Genomic DNA, 21,437 nt, shown 5'->3' with positions numbered 1-21,437 from the left:
TTATTCTTTCTGCCTCTTGCAACGGTTTGGATTGCTATGGAACAAAATTATTTAATGTCTAAATTTTTGACCTGCATTGGGTATTGAACTGGCGACCTCAAGGGCAGCAAGAGCAGGAGGTTCAGCCTTGCGTGCCATTATCCAGCTCTAGGCAAGGTGGGGGGTGGGGTGGGAATAGCAGCCAAGAAAGCAATAGGCCAGAAGGAGTCAAGGGATGCTTCCTGACCCATATAAATAATCCACTTGGCCACTGTAAGAACAGAATGCCGGACTAGAAAGGCTTTTTTTAATGGACTTCATTTGGTTTTGTTTTTTTGCCCACAAATAGGGGTGGAGAATTCCGAGAAGCCATTTGCGCAACATTCTGCCTTGCCATTGCAGAAGGACAGAATCTGACACCAACCCCTCCCTTATCCACAGCGGCCTCTGAATTATACTGTCACACCCTTTCAGATAGTAAATTCAGCTTCAATGTGATTTGGCTGAACCAAGCTACCTGTACTGTTCCTGTAAGAAGCACTCAATTCATCTCCCATCCTCAAAACTCAAGCTTCAGTTAAAATAACTCTTCCTCCAGCATTGCTGGGAAAAGACTTGTTCACATTTTCTTTGGGAAGCATCAGTGGCCATTAGTCAGGTTCACCCAGGTTTACTTTATTTAGCTGAGGACAGTCCCCAAAGCCTCAATTGCCCAATAACTTGAAGCAAATCTCAGTTAAGACCCAGAGCACTCCATGGTTGGCCAAGTGCCACTGAGCACTTCCACAGTAACATCTGTTCCCTCCCCTCAGAGACAGGATGTTTGGCTGCTTGGACAGCTGGGCCGGACCCAAAAGGACGTTCTTCTGCATTCAGCCTGGCACTGCCCAGCTGGAAGCATTGGTTCACTGCACAGCCAGGGGTGGTTTGGGGTTGCTGGGTGCTCTTCCAGAAGCTTCCAAGATTTCGCATTCCTTTCTCCATCCGACCATGTCACTTTGTTCTTTGGTTTTGCAATCAGTTAAGCTCTCGTATTTTGTGGTGCTGCCACAAGAGGATGTTTTCTTGGTCAGAGGCGGCACATACTTCTGCCGGGATCAAATACCCCTGTGGGTTTCCCTTTTCTGTCTGTCTGGTTTCTGAGACTGCATTTTTTTTTAAAAAAAAAATCAAACTATTTGTATAAATAGGAACTCTCTCATGTTGGGAGGTTGGGGGAAAGAATTCCTCAAACAAGAGGCATTTGCATCCATACATAATAGTGTGCTTTTGTTGTGCAACCCATGGAATCTGCAACGACAGAGGCAATCCAAGTATTCACATTCTTTGCCTATTCGATTTGAAACTAGGTCTTGGCTGAGTTTTCGACAGTTCAGCTGTTTAGCCTGAATTCGGTGGTAGAGTTGTAGGGTTAAGAGGGAGCAGAAACACTTCCCCCCTTTTGCCATTTTGAGGGTGAGGTGAAAGTCGCAGGAGCTTCTTGCAGTACTCATCAGCTGACAGCTGTCATTTTGTCTTTCCCAAAATGCCCCATTCCAATAAACATGGGGGAAAGAAGATGGCACCCACCAGCCAATTAGAACTGTAAAGAGCTCTGGTGACCTTTCCCACCATCCCCCCCAAATCACTGACATATTGCCCTTCTCCCAGTTTTATACCCTACAACCAGAAACGTTCTTAGTTTGAACGGTCCACTGCATCCTAAACAGATGTGCTGTCTTCACACAAGTTTGTCTGGACCACAGGGCAATGGTTTGAGGTGATCTGGAACCAAAGGGAAGTCAGGCCCCAAAGATAAAGAAGTAGAGCAGTGAAAGGGATACAGTAACATGCCAGAACTGAAGAAGACCTAGTAGCGCAAAACAGGGTACCGCCAGTTGACATGTTTAGTGATCATTCACCTTGATTTGCCTGCACAAAGCTTACATGGAGATAATATGATGTCCCCTCTTTATTGTGTGTTCATTCTTACTTGTTTTCACAGGCATTATACGTCTTCCGGTCAATCAGCCATTTATCCAGCATTTAGTGCAGTGCCCTGTAACTTTCCTGACTGTAAACAAACAAAAGAAGTTTTGTTTTTTTTAAGAGTAGATTTGTTGTGACAGAACTCTTTTAATTATGCAAACTTGCATTTCCAGCATGTGATAGAATCCCTCCTGCAAAATAACTCACAAAGTCTGCTTGAGTGACCAGAAAGCCCTCCAATATTCTTGTTCAGGAGGACCTAATGGCCAGCCTGTGTGGGCTGAGTCCATATCCTGAAGATAACTACAGTAAATTACTGAGACAGATGCAGAAATGTGCAGTTTGATGACTCGCCATATGAGGCAGCTTGTCACGAACCCAAAGTCTCCCAGTTTGAGCCCTGGCGGCTCTTAACTATCTTCTTAAATTTATTTATCTATAGTATGAATTGCTTCTTAAGAAACATCTTGAAAGGATTAACTTTGAATATGTATTTGTGATGTACCTCTATAGGGGCTGTATCCCACTACCACTGTCCCCACATGAATCCCCCCTAGAGCTTCCCCTTTCCACACCATGCAGCTACCAAGCTCCCTTTGCACCTTCCCAGCCTCATTGCTGGAGCCCTTTCTTTCTTCTATCCTTCAGCCCCATTTTACACCCCTGTTTTCACCTTTAAATCAATTTATTTATTTATTTATTGCATGCATATTCCACAGTTTACTAAGAATGGCTGTGTTTTGGTTTTCATGTTTCGGAAAGTGCAAACTGCATCTAATTTTTCCACCGTCCCTAGCGGGGAACACACATAGAAACTGTTATACACCTGTCACTAGAGCAAAGTTGGAGAAGCTTGAAACAATTCTCTTCTCTTCCGACCTTCTCTCTTTGGGTGGTGCCCTTCGCTAACAAGTCATCGACAAAGAACTAGGAGCAGCAGATGCTTGCCACCAGTCCCCCTGGTGTATAGGCATGGATCTGCCACCCTCCTTTTGAACCCAAGGCTCATAAGGGCTTCATTCAAACATTGATTCCAGCACCTCCCACTTTGGTTAATACCATAGACAACCTTTTTCAGATAGCCAATAAGGTATATCGGTTCCTCTGTGATACGTTTTGCACCAGCAGAACACTGTTGTGCAAGAGAATGTATAAGCAGGTTCCTAGTGGTGCAAATGGTAGTGTGATCTGTTGCGCAACAGGTTTCCACTAACGCAGCTGTTGCATTGTATTCCTTGTGAAACATTTAAAGAGCCCTTGCCCTTGTGGACAGAGAATGCTGCATACAATCCTAGTTATACTTGTTTGCAAATTAATCATTTTTCAAAACAAGAATGAACAAAATCCATGATTGATTTAAAAAGTTTAAAAACTGGACCATTTTGACACCAAGCTCATCTTCCTTTTCATAATTGTGGTCTGGTTTTGATGGCTACAGTGAAGAACGTGGTTTTGTTTTCTGTATAATCTTGGGGGTTGGAGCATGCCTTCACTATTAAAACACATAATTCATCTTAGTCTGTCATGTGTAGAGAAAATACTGGGTAGATAAATTGGGATCTTCTGTCCCCATAAAAGTTACAGTATAGAGGAAGGAGGACCAACATCTCAACTGAGCCACTTGCACAAAGACAGATTATCAAGTTCCAAGACAAGCCTGTCAGACTGACCTTCCAGATCTGCTGATGGCAAAGCACAAAGCAAAACCACCTGCCAACTGAAAATGCCTTTCTGTATCTAAGAATCTTAACCCCCGCTGCCGCCCACTAAACACCACTATTCTACTCAAGCTGGCCCTCCAGGATCTTGGCCAGAAATTTTTCCTATCACCAGCTATCTGAAAGTTTTAACTGAAGAACCTGGGAACTGAACATGGAAACTCCCCCTTGCATGCCAAACAAGACCTACCACTGAGCTATAATCTACCTTATCCAATATTGCAGTTGCTCTTCAAGGTCTCAGGAAAAGTCTTCCCTCTCTCACACAGATAAAACCACACACATCGAAGGCCTAAGATATTTTTTTATCCAAGGACACTGGAAAATGAACCTGAGAACTTTTGCTCATGTGCTCTACCACTGAGCTTGTTGTTGTTGTTTAGTCGTTTAGTCGTGTCCGACTCTTCGTGACCCCATGGGCTATAGCACGCCAGGCACTCCTGTATTCCACTGCCTCCCGCAGTTTGGTCAAACTCATGTTCGTAGCTTCGAGAACACTGCCCAACCATCTCGTCCTCTGTCGTCCCCTTCTCCTTGTGCCCTCAGTCTTTCCCAACATCAGGGTCTTTTCCAGGGAGTCTTCTCTTCTCATGAGGTGGCCAAAGATGACCACTGAGCTATGGTCCCTCTATAATTGCCCAGTCTTTAAAATCATTGGGTAGGCCCTGCTTCTGTTGAGCTGCCTTTATACACTGGAGCCCTCTTGCCCTCTGCAGACCTTTGGAGGGGAGCTAATGAATTTATTTTGGCGTACGCCTGGAATCTGAACCCCATAGAGATTCCCTAGCCTTGCATGGCATCAACCCCCTGAAACTGCCATCTGTGACTTGTGTGTGTGAATCATTCATGGGCTCAGATATAGGATCCCTACCTTTCCTGACCACTGGAGTCAAGGTTATTTACCGGGTATTCTATCAGATCAGCCAGCAATGTGGTTCAGATTATATGGAGAGCTCTCACTACGGTCAGGACAATGACAGTGATGAGGGAGCGTCTTCTCTCACACACAGCGAAACTCTTCTCCCCCCCTGCCCACAAGTAGATTTTAATGCAAAGAAAAGGGTGGGAGTGTTTAATGATAGCAGGGGGGGGGGACTCCATCACTTGAGCAGAAATGAACAGGAGGGTAGTGTTAGGAAGAGTGATATACATAATGAAAATATATTGTGTAGAACAGAAGATGCTATATGAAGCACAGGGGGTATTTGCACAGAAACCCTTTCCCTGGGAGTTCTTGTCCATAAGCTGTTGCAAAGCAGGAGGGAAGGGTGCAATAATGAGATGCATTTTAAGTCACCTATGGCACACATATCCCTGCTCAGTGTACAATGGTTTGGATTGGATTAGATAGTGATAGCGCTCAGCATGGATATGAAACTGCGTAGTATGGTACCTCTCCCTAATACACATGTATGAGAATAGGAGCATTCTCTCTGCCCACCTAGTTTGCCTTCCCTTTCCCAATGTTGCCAAGTGGCTGTAGTGTTTAAATGCAGCTGACATGCCTAAAATCCAAAGTGTGTAGACTCACAGAACATGTTGTCAGCTGTCAGGTTTTCTCCATGTGTAATATGAATGTAAACATTAAGCCCCCTCACACACATCAACATCCAAGGAAGTTGGTGGCCAGATGGGCACACCACATGTATGGACTGGATTGGAGAGATGATACAGTATACCATTCAATTTAGCCACTGATTTTTGAAGTTTTCAGAGCACTTTGCATACAGTGTCCCAACTCAGAAATCCTAACTACTCTGCAAAGTCTCATCATCCACATATTATGGGTAACAGACCACAGGCCACAGAAGAATTCAAACAGAGATTGGAACTTTAGGTTTCTGCAATGTAAGTAGACTGAAGTGCTGTGTTGCCCCAGCACAACAAATCGACTTAAAAAGAAGACTTTTTGAGGGGTTGGAATGTAACTGGGAAATACATTGGACAGTGGGGTGAACAAATGATTAACAGGAAGATGAGCAAACACCCTACAAACGAATCAAGATGAATACAGGATCAATGCTCATTGTCATGTAACCTCCATGCAATCAATCAGAATGGATGCTCAAGGAAGATCAGACATAGTTTGACCACCACTTAAACTTTGTGCAAGCAAATCAGATTGCATGCTGAATAAACAGACCATCTGGAAGAGCCCTGAAGCTGAATGATAGCGGCTTGGCCACCTCATCGAGTTTTGTGTTGGAAGTAAGACTTTAATCCATCTCAAAGCTCCAGTACCTAGCCACTACTATAAGCAGCTCCCTGATACTACTGTATGTAAAATCTCCATAAACAGATGTCTTTTTAATTGCATCTCCCTAAAAGACATATCCAGGTAGCCTCCCTTGACTTGCTGTATCCCACCCTTTACATGAAGGCAGGACTAAACCTCCCTAATGATACAAGGCAGGCTCCAGGTGGGAATGCATGTTATGGAGCCTGGCTAGGTGAACCATTGGTAAATCACATGCTTTGCTTGAAGAAGGTCCTAGGAACCAGTCCTTGCAATTTCAGTTTTTAGAAAGGGTCAGATGGCAGGTGACAGGAAAGTCCTCTGCCTGAGACCCAGAGAACTACTGCCATTCAGAGTAGACAATATGGGCTAATTCAAGGATGGGGAACATTGGGTTTCTAGAGGTTACAGGACTCTCAACTCCCATAAACCCTGGCTAGCATGGCCAGTGACCAGGGATGATGGGAGTTGTAGTACAATGGGCCACAGGTGTCCCTGGTCAAGTTGGACAAATATTCTGTAGCAGCAGATCTCTACCATTGAAGGTCTCTGCTAGATTTGGCTATCTCTGTGATGTATCTTGCCTGATTATCATTCCATGTTGTAAAAAAAAGGGGGGGAGACATCTGCTCCACTTCAAAGAGGGGCACATATATATTTTTTGCTCACCAGAAATGTGTAAACCCCATTGAGCCTGAAGCAGCAAGTGCCCTTTTCCAAATCTACTCTGAACTTCAAGCGCATCCTGACATGCACACAGTGATTATTGATTTGACCTTAATTCAGCTTCGAAGTTTGTTTGTTTGTTTTCCTCTCCCTGACGGCCCAGCTTTTCCTTTCTTAGATCATAGCATTCATGTGGATTCCTTGCCAGCTATTACTTGCACAATGTGCTTTTCCCCATTGCAAAGAGATGCAGAGAAGGGGAGTTTACTGTTAAAGGGAAATGCTATTCTGGGCCAACATAGCAGACTTGTCTACAACCAGTCACAATGACCGCCTCATCCTCTGTGGGCATTTCTCTTGAACAAACTCTGTCGCAAAGCCCATTCCCCTTTCTAGAACCACTTATTGGCCACCCCTGCCCACCACTTCATTCTCTCCTCCTTGTCCATTGTGTTTGTTTATTCCAAACTCTGCTGTACCCTATCCTAAAAACTCAGGGCAGGTCATGACATATTTGCTGTGTAAACATGGTAAAGGTTGAAAGGATTTAGCTGGATTACAAAATTAGATGAGATGTAATGGTTTGTCTAATGCAGTGTTCTTCAAACTTTCTACCTTTAGGAAATGTTGTTTAATTATTATTTTTATTCTCCCCTTCCTCTAAGCTAAAAAAAAACCAAAACAAAACACCAGTCTAGGGCTGATTGATATCTGGTTTTCAACACGTGGTGTATCAGCAGATAAATATTGCAATATTCTGATATATCACGATCTCTGAAATTGTAGATCAGGCATGGGAGTGAGGAAAGAAGCAGCTGTGGAGATTAAATGGGTGGGGAGAGGAGAGGAAGCAGAGTCACTCCACCACATGGTTTGAGGGGGAAGGGATGGGGAAGGGGAACTATCAAGCTGCTATCAGCAGGGCAGCCAGTGGTGGCAGCCAGTGAAAATGCACATCCACTGTGGCTGCTTTCCTGCTGGCTGAGAAAAGCTGCTCCACCTCAGTGCCAGGGGAAGGTAGTGTCACGGTGACTTGAAGTGAGGGCGATCAGCTGCCCTGTTCTCTCTCAGCGTGAGGGAAGACAGCTCAGATCAGCCGTGTTATCAGCCGAGATCATTGTTCAGCAGTGCCTTGAAATTGGCTGGCCTGCTCCCCCTCACACAAGGAGTGATATATTCCTGCGTACTGCCAGGCCAAAATCATTATTTCAAAACAAATGATGGCCAATATATTGAGAAATCACACGGCGCTAAAACAGACCATAATTTTGGTGATATTACCATACAAAAATGACAAAAAAAAATTAGTTGGGGGGTAGCACGGGATTGGGCCGCGGACCCCCTGTGTGTTTTCTTTGGACCCCTAGGGGTCCCCAGACCTCTATGCAGTTCAGGGGAGCCCCCTTCTCCATTATTGTTGGATCACAACAATCCTGTAGCTTGGGTTGAGTAAAGCTATAGTGTTGATGATTATGAATTCAAACCTAGGTTTCCCTGATCTAAGTCCCACACACTATCCACTACTCAAGGTATGAGGAACATGTGACCTTCAAGATGCTGCTGGACTACCACTCCTCATCATCCCTGACCACTGGCCATGTTGCCTAGGGCTGATGAGAAGTGTCTGGAGGGACACTGGTTCTGCATCCCTGTGCTGCACCACACTAGCTCAAGTAAACAACTAATGGAACCCCTATGCATACTAAAGGATGTTGGGATATGTTCTAGAATGCATGCTCAGTTCACATTGGCCTCTGAGAACTAACACCAGAGTTGGATCATGTGTGCTTTTCCTGTCCAGTGAACAGGTGTTTGTAAACTTTGCATTGTTTCAAAACAACAACAATCGTCATCTGTGAATGGAGATATCTCCTGGCAAAATTGGGAAGTGATGCATCTCTAAAACCACTTTTAATTCTCAAAGGGCGCTCTGCACCACACCCAACACTGCTGCAGCTGTGCATTGCAGAAAAAGAATGTGTAGTAGTGGTGAGCAAGCTGCCTTTCAAGGAAGCTGGTCCACCATTCCCAATATTTTAATTGAGGAACCCAAGTAAGTTTCTAAGGAGTGGCACATTATTGTGGTCTCGTGCAGGTGTGCATATGGAGAAATCTGTACCTGGACAGACCATCTTCTGAACATTATAACACTGTCAGGGTCACATAAGCAAGGTCAGAGCCAAGAGAGGATATGGCACCCACTGACTCTTTCTGCTGCTCCTTTTCCAGGTTACATTTACATTTTTTTGCTCTGCCACACTGGCATGTGGTTCCTGGGAGGAGAGGCGGCTCCAGGGGAGTGTGGCTGGTATGGTCCCTCCAGGCACAGAGCTTCTGGAGCGCCAGAGCAGGTTCCACCACTATTACTCCAGTGGAAGTTGAAAGAGAGGAGCACTGGATTTTGGCGTCACACAGGGTGCCACTGAAATTTGAGATGCCAAGGTCCAACACTTCTGGGAGGTTGCGCAGAAAGGAATGTGGTCTCCTGGATGAGAAAAAAAAGTTCATTGTCCTTGATCTAGAGAAATGTTCTGCTGCACTTTTTGAATATAGCTGTGTCATTGTAGCCTGATAGGATTCCAAGGAACCACACTTTGAAAAGCAATGATCTAATTCAACCTCCTGTCCTGAAGCTTGCTTACATTGATATCTGAGGACTTATGTGCATGCTTACACATTCTGGCGTATCAAATGACTCATTCGTGTGTTCAAGGCACACATCAATTGTTGTAGTCAGTTGACATAAGATACCCCAATTGGAAAATTAAAAAAGCAGGATCTCTTTTGATTCCTCTTTCTTCAAAATTGATGATCACTGAATGATTACCCAAAGCAATCAGCCAGGGGTAGGGGTACTGGGATGTTCCTAGATTCATTGCTTTTACAGACAAGTGTTTGCTATCCCAGGTTAACAATCCGGATATATTAACTCTGTAAGCAGACTGCGAAGCAACCCACACAGAGCATGTCCAACTTTTTCTGTAAAATGTCCAATAAAAGAGATTCCACAACCCCCTAAGGAAACTTGTTATGAGTAACTTTTAAGAACTAGAATATGTATAGTGCTTTATTACCCCCCTCCCCCAAATGCATAACCCATGTCTGTTTTCCACTTCTAAAAAGTAGGTTTTCTTCTGCCTTTTCAGGACCAGGCAAGACATTAGATGCATGTACCATCTTGTTTGGCCTCTCAGTCAGTCAGTCTTGCACTCTGAAAAGCCCTAGTGCACAAGCTCCCTCACATTTAACAGTGTTTTTTAGCACTAAGGAACCCCTGAAGAAAATTAATTCTTCAATGCAATTCACTGCCTATTTATTTGTTCCCTTAAACTAAGAGTGGAAACATTTTTTTCAGTCCAAAAGCCGCATTCCTTTCTGGGTATACTTCTGAGAGCCACATGCCAGGTGGGGGGCAGAATATAAATGTTGCCTTTGTACAGTAGGCTAGTTTACAAACACAGACACTCACTTCTCTGTCCTCCATCCAGGCAAGCAAGAGGCATCACCAGAGTCCAGTACATATTCTTGCCATGCAAAAACACTCCAGGTGCAAAATAGATTGCACATATAAGAGAAGTTGTCTATTGCCCAAGCATGGTTTGCAGCTGTTCTTTCCCCAAGCTGCAGCAGTACCAACATTTTTCACCAAACAGGCTTGTTTCCAAGGCGATCCCAATTGACAAGGGGTGGTGGTGGCAGCCTGGTGATTTGATACATCAAATCACATTTTGACTGCACATCAGTGGACTCAGCCAGTGGTGAAGCTGCATGCTCTGGTACTGGGAGTGGAGAGCAGGCAGGTGCGTGGCTAGTACGTGTCCCAGGTGCGTGGCACTGCCCACGGGGGCGTGTGTCTGGCACAATAGGGAGGGTGTGCCGCGTGTGTCCGGGAGGGCGGCCGCGATGGCACCCCCCTCCCCAATGGTGCTGGGGGCAGTGAGCTCCCCTCGGCCTTACCTTCCTCCGCCAGCGTACTCAGCTAATTAGTAAAGAAAAAGCGCTTTCTCTGTGTTATAACGTCAGATGGTGCTGTAGAGTCCTATTTTTCATCAGCGGGATTTCCATTTATGAAGCTTCCAACACATTTAACTGATTTTTTTTTATATGTCCAGATCCAGCCAGTGCCATATAAGGGACATGGAGCAATTTCTATCACTCTGAAGCAGCACCATAAAGCCCGTCAGATTTAGGGGTTATCCACATTTCCACTTGTTCTGTGCCTAGGAAGCATGGGTCTGACAAGGTTTCCACTTGTCCCATGCTTTTTAGGCATGGGTCTGAGTGGTTTCCTGTTTGACTCGCCACTTTCCTTTGGAGCAAACATCAAGACTGGAAAGAGAAGTTTCTGAATTGGAACTCATTACCAAGCTTAAAACCATGGAGCCACCTGGGATGAATAGAGACATCGGATTCTTATCTCATTATGCATGATCAAGCTTTCTTTAGCGCCTCAGCCCTTGCTTTTCCCCCCCAGGACTAATTGCAGTAATCAGCAGTCGTTAACAGCCATCTCAGGTTTACCACTCCCATCAGCCCATCTCCCATTCCCACCCACCCACCACCACCCTCTGTATATATATAAGGGTCTGACACTTCTGTTTCTAGTGTATCTGAAGAAGTGTGCATGCACACGAAAGCTCATACCAAAAAAACAAACAAAAAAACCTTAGTTGGTCTTTAAGGTGCTACTGAAGGAATGTTTTTCTATCAATCCACAGAACACCCAATTGATGATAGCTTTGATTCAGGAGTAAATATTAGGTTTTCCTGGGGGAAAGTGGCGGGACAAGTGGAAGTTTGGATGAGCCCTTAGTTTATATAATCAGGCCACAATGCTGCACTATAAGGTGGGCCCATCTGGGGAGGGTCTTCAAAGGCTGTGCTTCCTGTAGGGCCTCCCCTACTGCATCATCTCCTTGGTTACTTCAAGAGGAGGATATTGATTTTCTTTCTCCTTTGCTCATTGTGATGAACCTTCTCTCCTCGCACCACCTCCAGCTGTCAGATTGATGCCAATCCCTGGAGACCCCCTCACTTAAGGGGTCTTGAGCTTTTAAACAGCTTTCAGATGTGTCTTCAGGCACTTCCAGCACTAGAACTATAAAAAGCTGATAGGCTGTAACCTTTGACTAATGGATTCAGCATTAACATTGAACTTTTATTCAGGGCACCTTTGGCCTGAGGGCTAGCTGAAGCAGCATTTGCAAAATGCTCATCAAATGCTTTGACTGAAAGAGATGGTGAATCCTAGAAGACATGGAACTGCTTCTGGCATGTCTAGCAGCCTCTGGAGTAGCAGTATAGAACATCTGAACATGGTGATTCCTCCTTGATTGGAACACAGCAAATTGTGATGTTGAGGTTGTATCACTAGGATATAGCTCTATGCATCATTGTGGGGTTTTGCCAGTTCCAGATGCTATCAGCCTTGAAATAGCTCATAATTGTCATGTGGATAATTGTACTCCTGCAAATCTGAGCACTGTTATCTCCGCCATATATAATTTTGTCAAGTTATGGGCCTGCTGAGGGCATCAAAAAGCGATCTGCAAAGCCCTAAAGCCAATATCTGTAGCTGCCCATAGCTTCCTGTTGAGCATAGCAGCTACAGGATATTACCCCCCAATTACTCTGGGGCAGAATCTGCGGTGTTCCAGATGTCTTTGGACTCACAATCCCTGACCATTGGTCATACTGGTTGGGGTTAATGGGAGCTGTAACTCTAGGACAACAGATTCCCCAACCTTGCTTTGGCAATTTCTTCTCAGGTTCTAGCAGTGCTTCCCCCCTCTTTAAAAACAATGTTTAGGGGGTACCCTCATTTTCCTACTTATATTGAAATACTGCCCCTCAATGAGGACAAACTTAGATCTGAAGGCAGCCCTGATTAGGGAGGCTTTTAATGTTTAATAGATTACTGTATTTTATTTTTCTGTTGGAAGCTGCCCAGAGTGGCTGGGGAAACCCAGCCAGATGGGCGGGGTATAAATAATAAATCATCATCATTATTATTATTAGATTCACAAAATGTTTAGGGGTATAAGTATCCCTGCGTACCCCAGAAAAAAAAGCACTGGGCAAGCTCTCCCTCCAACCTCTTTCCACTGCTGATTTGCTTAGTTTTTGTGGCGGTTATAGCCACAGGGATATCCTGTTCTCCCCTCATAGAATTTACCCCCATCCTCAATGACAAGCTACCACAACTGAATGAGTATGCAAAGTGGATCTGTTTACGAGCTTCCTTTTATTGTGGCATTGTCAATATGCTTCACCCATTGAAATTCCAAAATCCAAGAAAAAGACTCCATTTATTTTATTGGCACAGTGAGAAGGTTTTTTGTGTTGATTTACTGATCCGTGATTATGCTGAATCACAGAGTTGCCATGAAGCAGAGGAAATGCATTTTTGTGGCTTTGATTTATATTTGTATAAATATATACTTTAAATTGAGCAGCCTCTGAGTAGACATTTTTGCACAGATATCTGAGGAGTTTACAGTGGTGAGGGCACACTACATTGACATTCCGGGGGAAAGCTGCATTGCTTGGTTTTCCTGAGACATCGCACAGTTCACACACACACACACACCACGAACATAAACTTATTTTGTGAAGCTCTGAAGTAGCGCTGAACCCAAATGGTGCCCAAATGTTGTAGTCTCTTTGGCAGGTGAAGAATTGGAGGGGGTGGGGAGGGGGAGAGATTTCTTAGATCTTTGGTGGGTGTGAAATTCCCCATCAATTTCAGGGGCAGCTTCCTGTTGGTAGGCTTCTTCCTTCTTTTCCCCCTGCTAGCTCTGTAGACCTGGAGTGGGGGACCCCAGGTCCAGAACCTAGCTGCTGTGAGTGCTCTGGCCCTTGGGATTGGTAGGGCAGAAGACAAGCAGCACAAACAGTAGGTGGAGCCAGAGCCACTCATTTTGATTTTGCGCCTATTCCCCTTCTCCCTGTGGAGTTCTATGAGTGGGAGAACACAAAGAGGATGGAGCCAGAAGCTAACAGACACCCCACACACACACACACTCACACTGGTTGTAAGTAGGAAGGAAGGCAGGGAAGGGCTAGCTGAGGACAGACTGAGATTGGCAGGGCAATGCCCCACTCACCCTAATGGATCACCTTCTGCAGATTACACCTCGGATGGTGAGAGGACCAGAGCAATGACTCTGTGCTGCTGATTTCACTGTTATGGAAGGTTTCACTGCAGCAGGAGATAGACAGTGCATTCATAATAGCATATTCCTTCACAGCATGCCACCTTGGTTCTTTTGCATGGACAGCCCCTGCCCATCAACATGTTGTTCTTGTTCACTGACCTCTTCAGATTGGCACCACCTGACAACTTGTGCCAAACAGTAAATTAGAGCAGGGACAGGCTGGTTTCAAGCTTACTGGGTCTATCTTGCATCTCCCTCTCCCTCTCCCCAAACGTGACGTCCACCACTGCAGTTGGACCAAAAAATAGTGGCAAAAGGCAGAGCTGGGGAGGAGGGAGTGGTGCCTCTATGGGGTGGGTCTAATTGTCTCCATATATCTGTACAGACCTTTATATGTTACTACAGATCAGGGATGCTGACACATCTTGGAAACCAGGCCAGTGGTGAAATGCCTGTTTTCACAGCCTGCAGCCAATGATCTGAGCCCCAATATTTTGCCTATTTTTGCCTTTGTGATCTGAAGGCTGAGCTGGATTCTGCAAAATAGTTGTCTCCCCACCCAAATAAAAAAACCCCAGGCAGCTGTTATCGCTAGGAGGAGAGATCTTGCTGAAACACAAACACACACCAGCCTGCCTTTGTTCCTGGGCTGTGCCTTTCATTTTGTTCTGTACGCAATAAACTCTGGCATGGTCCAATCCCTTCAGATGTGGGGCCCCATATAGCCGTGCTTATGCTGCTGGGAACACTCTGCTCTTAATATTTGGGCCCATCCAGCTGCACAGACCCTGCGAGGGAACGAGATGTCATAGAAGGCGAGACCTAGTCATCCACCGCAAGCAGCTTTTACATGAAGATCAAGACTTTTCATATATATTTTTTCCAAAAAGGAAAATAAGGTACCAGAAGACCACGCAGTTCCCAGAGAAAAAGAGAAGGATGTGGGTTTTTTCGTGGGTGGGTGGGTGGGAGGGAGGGACAGAATCTGGTCCTTCCTGCCAAGAGCAAGTTGTTTCTGCTTCACAGCCTCTACTAAGGAAAACTTTTCAAGGAAGATGCATACAAAGTCAGTTTTCATCCACACTTCTCTCCAATTTTCTTTCAGGATCTCTCCACAGGTGTATAGAAGCTGGGTGTGTTAGTTGTGCTGGCACATTAAGGCAGCTATAGCGGCCTGAAAAAGAGCAGAGGAGGACCCATTGTTGCTGAGGAGCATCTGTGCTGGAGTCCAGGATTAAGGGGGCAGTGCTTTCCTCAGCACCTGGCATCCTTGGGCAGCCTCCAGGGTCTTAGCACCTTTGCAGGGTCTCACTGCTTAGGGCCAACAAGAAGCTGCCTTTTACAAAGTCAGTCCTTTGTTTTATCTAGCTCAGTATTGTCTACACTGTCTGGAAGTGAGTTTGCAGATGAGTCTCTCCCAGCCTTACCTAGAGATGCTGGTGATTGAGCCTAAGACCTTCTTCATGTAAATATCTCAAATCTAGCCATCCTTTACATTTTCCACAATGCTGCTCACTCACCATAGCTGACTCCACAAACTGCAAACGAAGATGCAAAGCTAGGGGTCCTTTCCCCCAACTGTACCGTTTAAACTGAACATACCTGCCAAGTTGCTGTCAGAGAAAGTCGCACTGCAGCCATTTTGGAACTGGGCAGAGCAGCATCAAAAGTCGCTTCTGAGCATGCTCCGCCTAGTTCCAAAATGGCCGTCGCACCAGAATAAACCGGGGGAAAACAAAAAAATCCATTTTTTCAGCTAGGAACAGCTGGAAAAATGGGGATTTCCCGGGGAAAACGGGAGACTTGGCAGCTATGAAACTGAAGCTGCCAAGGACTGGGATCTGGTACTTTCTGCATGCAAAGCAAGTGCTCTGCTGCTAAGCTATGGACCTTCTCCACAATAGGTGCACATTATTGTACTGAACCAGCCCATTGGTCCATTTAGCCTAGTATTATCTACCCTAGTGATGGGAGCCTATAGACATTCTGGATGTCGCTGGACTCCTAACACTTCTCAGCCCCAGCCAACATGGCCAACGGCCAGGAATGATGGGAGGTGTTATCCAACATCATATTTCCACTGGCAGTAGCTATCCAGCATCTCCAAGAGCTTGAACCAGGTACCTTCCACATGCGGAATTATGCTCTGTTGCTGAGCTTTGGTCTTTCTCATTAAGGATCACAGTTTGTCACAGGTAAAGCTGAGGCAACAGATCTGTGGTGCCTCCTCAGGACATATGCTCCTATGCGGAATTCACTCCCATGGAGAGGTAGTGATGGACACGATCTTGGGTGACTTTCAGAGAAGGTTAGACAAATTCAGGCTGTCCATGGCAACTAATCAAGATTGTAATGTTATTCTTCCAATGGATCCCACCACCGTTGGAGGTCGTGTACCAGTTGCTGAGAATAGCAAGGGGGGGGTATCATACTAATGGCTTCCAATGGGCATCTGGATGGCCACAATGAGAATATGCTGGACTAGATGGACCACTGGCCTGATCCAGCAGAGCCCTTATACACAGACATGCAAACCAGCTTCTCCATCCAGTTGTCCCTGAAGAGCCTGGATACCCTCCACTCCGAACATACTTTAGAGCCTGTGTGTCCTCAGACCCTTTTTTACAGCCTAATGGGCATATTTACATATCTGGTGCCTGATTGCATTATCCCTTTCTCGGTATATGATTTCTCTCTCTCTCTCAGTGCCTCTCCCTTTCATCTCATCACCATACATATATATATCCCCATAGCATTTTCTCCCCCCCTTCCAATATTGCAAAATTCAGATTGACAGTTTAAAAGGGCTATGCCTGGCTACCCATCGTATTTAAAGAACTGGAACGATTCCCCCAGCAAAGCAGAGCAGCTGTCCTGCTCAGCTTTCTGTGGCTAACCATGTGTTCTGCCTACATGTAGCCGATTGTGACCATCAGGTTGGCTTGACTAAGGATTCCAAGCTCTCAGATTTCTGACGCCTGCAAAAGGGAGAGGGACCAACCAAATTCTGACTAAAATTCCCATGAACTCCACTCCTTCCTTTGTGCCCCATGTTGGCTGTCCAACATTTCTCCCTGCTTTCCTTGTGTGAACAGTTCACAGTGAGTAAGGAACCCCAAGGTTAATAAAAAGTATTGACCAGGGGTGGAGGACTGGAGGCCCATGGGTCAAAGGAAGCCCTCCTTCTTTGTTTAGCCCTCCAAACTCTCCGCAGCCCACACCCTTCACTGGCTCTGCTTTGCACCCTCTGGGAGTGCTTTTTCTTGGCTGGAATGTTTTCCCAAACTCTGATGATGCCTATTGCTTGCCTGAATGGAGGACAGAGAGTGGTGTGTGAGTGTGTGTAGAAACCAGCCCACTGCACAAAGGTAAAGTTAAGTTTAATTGCTATGCCCACTTTTGCTTCTGGCTCCACCCATCCCAGAACATGGCCCCTGGAAGGAAATGTGGCATTCTACTCCACCCCTGGTGTAGTCAGTTCCCACTGTGGGGATCTGGAAGGGAATGAACTGCACAGGCTGTGTCCCTGCTGAGATGCTCAGAATGGAGCGTTGCTTTTGTCACAGGTAAAGGAACTTTGAGGGGTCAACTTGCTATCAGAAAGTTACCATCCAAATCCCACTTGAGCTGCATCTGCTTTCGGAAAGAGCCATTCCCGCTCCTCTTCAAGGGCACAACTGTCTGCCTTCCATCAGCAGGTGCCCTGACACTGGGCAGCTTGGACCATCTGCACTTTGTCAAAGCCAGCCCAGGATCCTTCTTTCTTTCTTTCTTTCTTTCTTTCTTTCTTTCTTTCTTTCTTTCTTTCTTTCTTTCTTTCTTTCTTTGCTTGCTTGCTTGCTTGTTTTGCACCACTTAGCTAAGAATAGAGAAAGCGGGGAAGTGGTTGCAGATAAGAAAGGGGGAGAGGGAGAAATTGAAAGCTTATTCAGAGATTTACTTGGACTGCTTCTGATGAGGGGATCTTGGGTTTCTACAGTGTAAACCTCTCCAGATGCCACGTGGAGCCATGTGTTAGCCTTCTTTTTTTTTCAGTAGGGCACAATGGTGTGCTTAGAACCACATGCACCTTGCAAAAGGAAGTGTGTGCTCTCCTGCAGTACTTCAGACACACTGAATTTGGGAGCATGTCTTCAGTGTTATTTATTTATTTATTATTTCCATATACGAATCACTTCCTGTGAACCATCCCTAAAACAATTAAACATGAAAACAGCTTCATATATAAGAGCAATTTGAAATACAATGCAGATATAGACTGGAATTAAAACAAAACAAAAACCCCGAACTTAAGGTTTAGTTAAGAAAAAGATCTTCAAGATGCACAAAAAATCAATGCAGATGGCACTTGTTGATGTTTAATGGGAGGGAGGGAGTGCCACCACACCAAAGGCTGCTGGGTCAACCTTCATGCATTAACCCAAAAGTAATTTTTTACATGTCAGGTGTGTGTGGGGGGGGAAGCACCCCTACAATAGTATTTCCTTGGTCTCTTTAGTGTACGTTGGAAACACCGTGTTTGGTGGCAGTGTACTACCACAAGACTTACAGGGCAATTCATACCTGGTGGGATGTGGCGGAGCACAGCCATTGCCACACTTGTTGATGTAGGCTGTGATGGAAGGGCAGGGGGGTGGTCCAGTTGTTCTGCCAGGTGCTTTTGCTGGGCCACAATTGAACCCTGTGCTTTCAAACATTTGCAGTGGGTCTGACTGGGGATCCAGTGTACCCTGAGGCAGCTCAATCCATCCCTGCCCCTGGACCAGGGATTGGGGGGGGGGGTTCATAGATCCCACCTGCGGACTTTTTGTTGGCCTGAATATTCAGTGGGCAGAACTGACCTCCCTATTGGCAGAATGATGCTAGCTTTACTCTGTAAGTTGAGGGACACCTTCACCAAATCCAATCACAGACCAACCTGAAGGGTTGTTGGCTTGCAGGCTAAGCCATCGCTGTGAGTCTCCCTTAAGGCTTCCTGTAGTCTAGGGGTGAGCACCCCATGACCCTTGGCCTGATTTCAGCATATTTTCGCCTCCTGAGTACTGGTGAGCCATCCATACCGCTGGCAAGAGTGATATGTGTCCCTATCTGAGCAGTCTACCAGGAAGAGAAAGGGGTGGGGGTGGCAGGAAGAGTGAGATGAAAAGTGATTAGCTCTGCCCACTTAATTGGTGGGGCCTCAGGCAGAGAGAGATTAATCCCAAGGGAATGTGGCCCTTGGCAGGAGAAAGGTTATCTATTCCTGCTTTAGTCTGACAACATCTTGCACCAGAATGTATGGAGGTTACCATAATTCCAGCCATTCCAGCATATTATGTTGACTTTACTTTTCACGGTTGAGGCCTTATAGTTTTCTTCTCTTCCAGGTTCACCCTCTATGCTGTGGACACCCGAGGAAGACACTCTGAGCTGAGCACAGTCACTCTGAGAACGGCATGCCCATTGGTGGATGACAGCAAGGCAGAGGGTAAAAGCTCTTGACTTCAGAGCTGAGTTATGGTCATAATTGATCATAATCACACCTTCATAATTTTCTCCCCTACACACACACACACACACAAGTCCTTAGCAACCTAGCACACTGCTCAGATATTTCCAGGGCAAGGTCTAGAGGTGTGTGCAGCCTTGCTGAAGCTGCACAGGGTTGATTTTGGTTAAAGCTGGGGTGAAAGACCACCTGTGAAGCCTCTGCATGCTGCTCTGAGTCCAGTCATTTGGGGTGAGGGGGTGAGGTGGGATATTGCCCTCACAATAATGTTGACATTTTCTCAATAGATTTGTACCTATATGTAGGCTTCCCATGAAGTTCTAATTGGCCACTGTGAAGATAATGTGATGGATTAGATGGGCCTTTGGCCTGATCCAGTAGTATTTTCTTAATGTTATTATATTCAGTATGTGCACGACAGTTTAAAAAGGATATTAACAAGCTGCAATGTATGCAGAGGAGGGCAGCTGAGATGATCAAGGGTTTGGGAACCAAGTTTTATGAGGAACAGTTGAGGGAGTATGTTTAGCCTTGAAAAGAGGTAGCCATGTTCAGGTATCTGAAGGGCTGTTTCATGGAAGATGGAGAAATCTTGTTTTCTCCTGCTCCTGAAGATAGGACCCAAACCAATGGCTTTAAGTTACAAGAAAATAGATTCTGACTAAACATTAAAAAGAACTTTCTGATAGTAAGAACTATTTGACAGCGTAACTGACTACTTCAGAAGGTGGTGGACTCTCCTTCCTTGGAGAGCCTTTTAAGCAGAGTTTGAATGACCATTTGTCCGGGATTCTTTAGCTGTGATTTGGCATTACAGCGGTTTGGACTAGGAAACCCATGGGGTCCCTTCGAACTCTACAATTCTATTATTCAGTTAATCTGGTAGATCCTTCCTCTGGAATTATTGCTTGAGTGGACATCACCTTGTCTTTTCCCAACCCAGAGCCACAGTCTTTGATCCTCCAACAGTAGAATCTGCAGTAGCAACTTTGGCCAGATTAGTGTCCCTCCCTTTCGCACATGTTGTTTCCAACATCTGCTGACCAGTCGTTCAGCCACAAGGCATATGCAACTCATTAACACTGAAACTTGTGAGGGGATTACCTCAGAACTGCATCCAACACTATATTTCCTTGTTTGAATTATATGTATGTGTTTGTGTGTGCATGTACATGTGTAGGGGTGCAGGCAGCATGGACAGGCCGGATGAAAGCATGGACAAGGCCAATATACCCTGGGCACCTACTTTATAATCCTCACACCTCCTCCTTGCACTTCAAAGAGGTGTGTCTTGTCCCTCCATGTGCTCAAAAACACAAGTGAGGAACTAATATTAGACGGAGCCTTCAGATGCCTGCTGTAAATCAGCAACTTGCTTTGTTAGGATGGATGTGCACACACACAATATCTTAACTACTGCTAAGCCAAAATGCCTCTCCCTTCCCTAGACCTCCCCCACCATAGTCCCAGGATGCAAAGTGGTAGCAGTGGGGATTTTGGTGACTGAGGGTGGGTGCGAAAACAGTGGCAAAGTGCTTGCCCAACTTTCCAGTGATGTTACACGTGCAGCCTACTAGTGTGGGGGCACCATATCTCTAGTGCTTCCTTCCTACCTAGAATGCACCAAAGCGAGAGCAGAAAGCAGCTCCATGTGTTTTTAATAGATGACCTGGTCTCCACTGCTGGATTCCCATTCTGCCAGGGCCATAACTAGGTTGTCTGCTCCATATGCAGGAGGTCCCTGGGTACATTACTAGGTAGGGCTGGGAAAGACTTCTGTCTGAAACTCTGGATCTTTGTAGATCAAAGGTGGACAACCTCTGACCTTCTGGCCAGTGCTTTTTTTTCTGGGGGTACTCAAGGGCATGCAGTACCAGCAACTTTTTGTTAAAAGTGTGGCACTTTTCAAAAATTCATGGTAAGTACCAGCACCTTTTTTAAAAAAAAGTAAAAGCACTTCTCCCAGCACTGCTGGAGTTCGGCTCCCATAATCCATTACTATCGGTCATGCTGGGGCCACAAGCTCTTTATCCCACTGGCAACTGATGTAGACGATCCTAAACTAGATAGATCAGTGATTTGACTAGGTTTGAGGGAACTTCCTTTATAGAGGAAGGCGGTGGAGGAGGTGAATATTGGACATAATTTCACGAAAACTTTTCCAGCTACAACCCACTCACCCTCTAAGCCTCCAGATCCAAGCCAAAAAATGTATCTAAAAGTAT

The 21,437-nt window shown here is 45.5% G+C and overlaps 1 protein-coding gene across 2 annotated transcripts in view; it reads left to right on the top strand.

Annotated features, from left to right (window-relative positions):
- The window catches only part of ASTN2 (astrotactin 2), a 608,691-nt gene that overhangs the window by 581,268 nt on the left and 5,986 nt on the right, over positions 1-21,437 (top strand). For both annotated transcript variants that reach the window (XM_035112940.3, XM_088665019.1), the window contains one exon: positions 19,091-19,191. In XM_035112940.3, coding sequence (XP_034968831.3) covers positions 19,091-19,191 — 101 coding nt within the window. The remainder of the gene's footprint in view (positions 1-19,090; positions 19,192-21,437) is intronic.

Source organism: Zootoca vivipara, chromosome Z2, assembly GCF_965207765.1.
Source record: "Zootoca vivipara chromosome Z2, rZooViv2.hap1.1, whole genome shotgun sequence".
In the NCBI taxonomy this organism is placed as follows: domain Eukaryota; kingdom Metazoa; phylum Chordata; class Lepidosauria; order Squamata; family Lacertidae; genus Zootoca; species Zootoca vivipara.
This window is presented reverse-complemented; position numbering and strand designations above follow the sequence as displayed.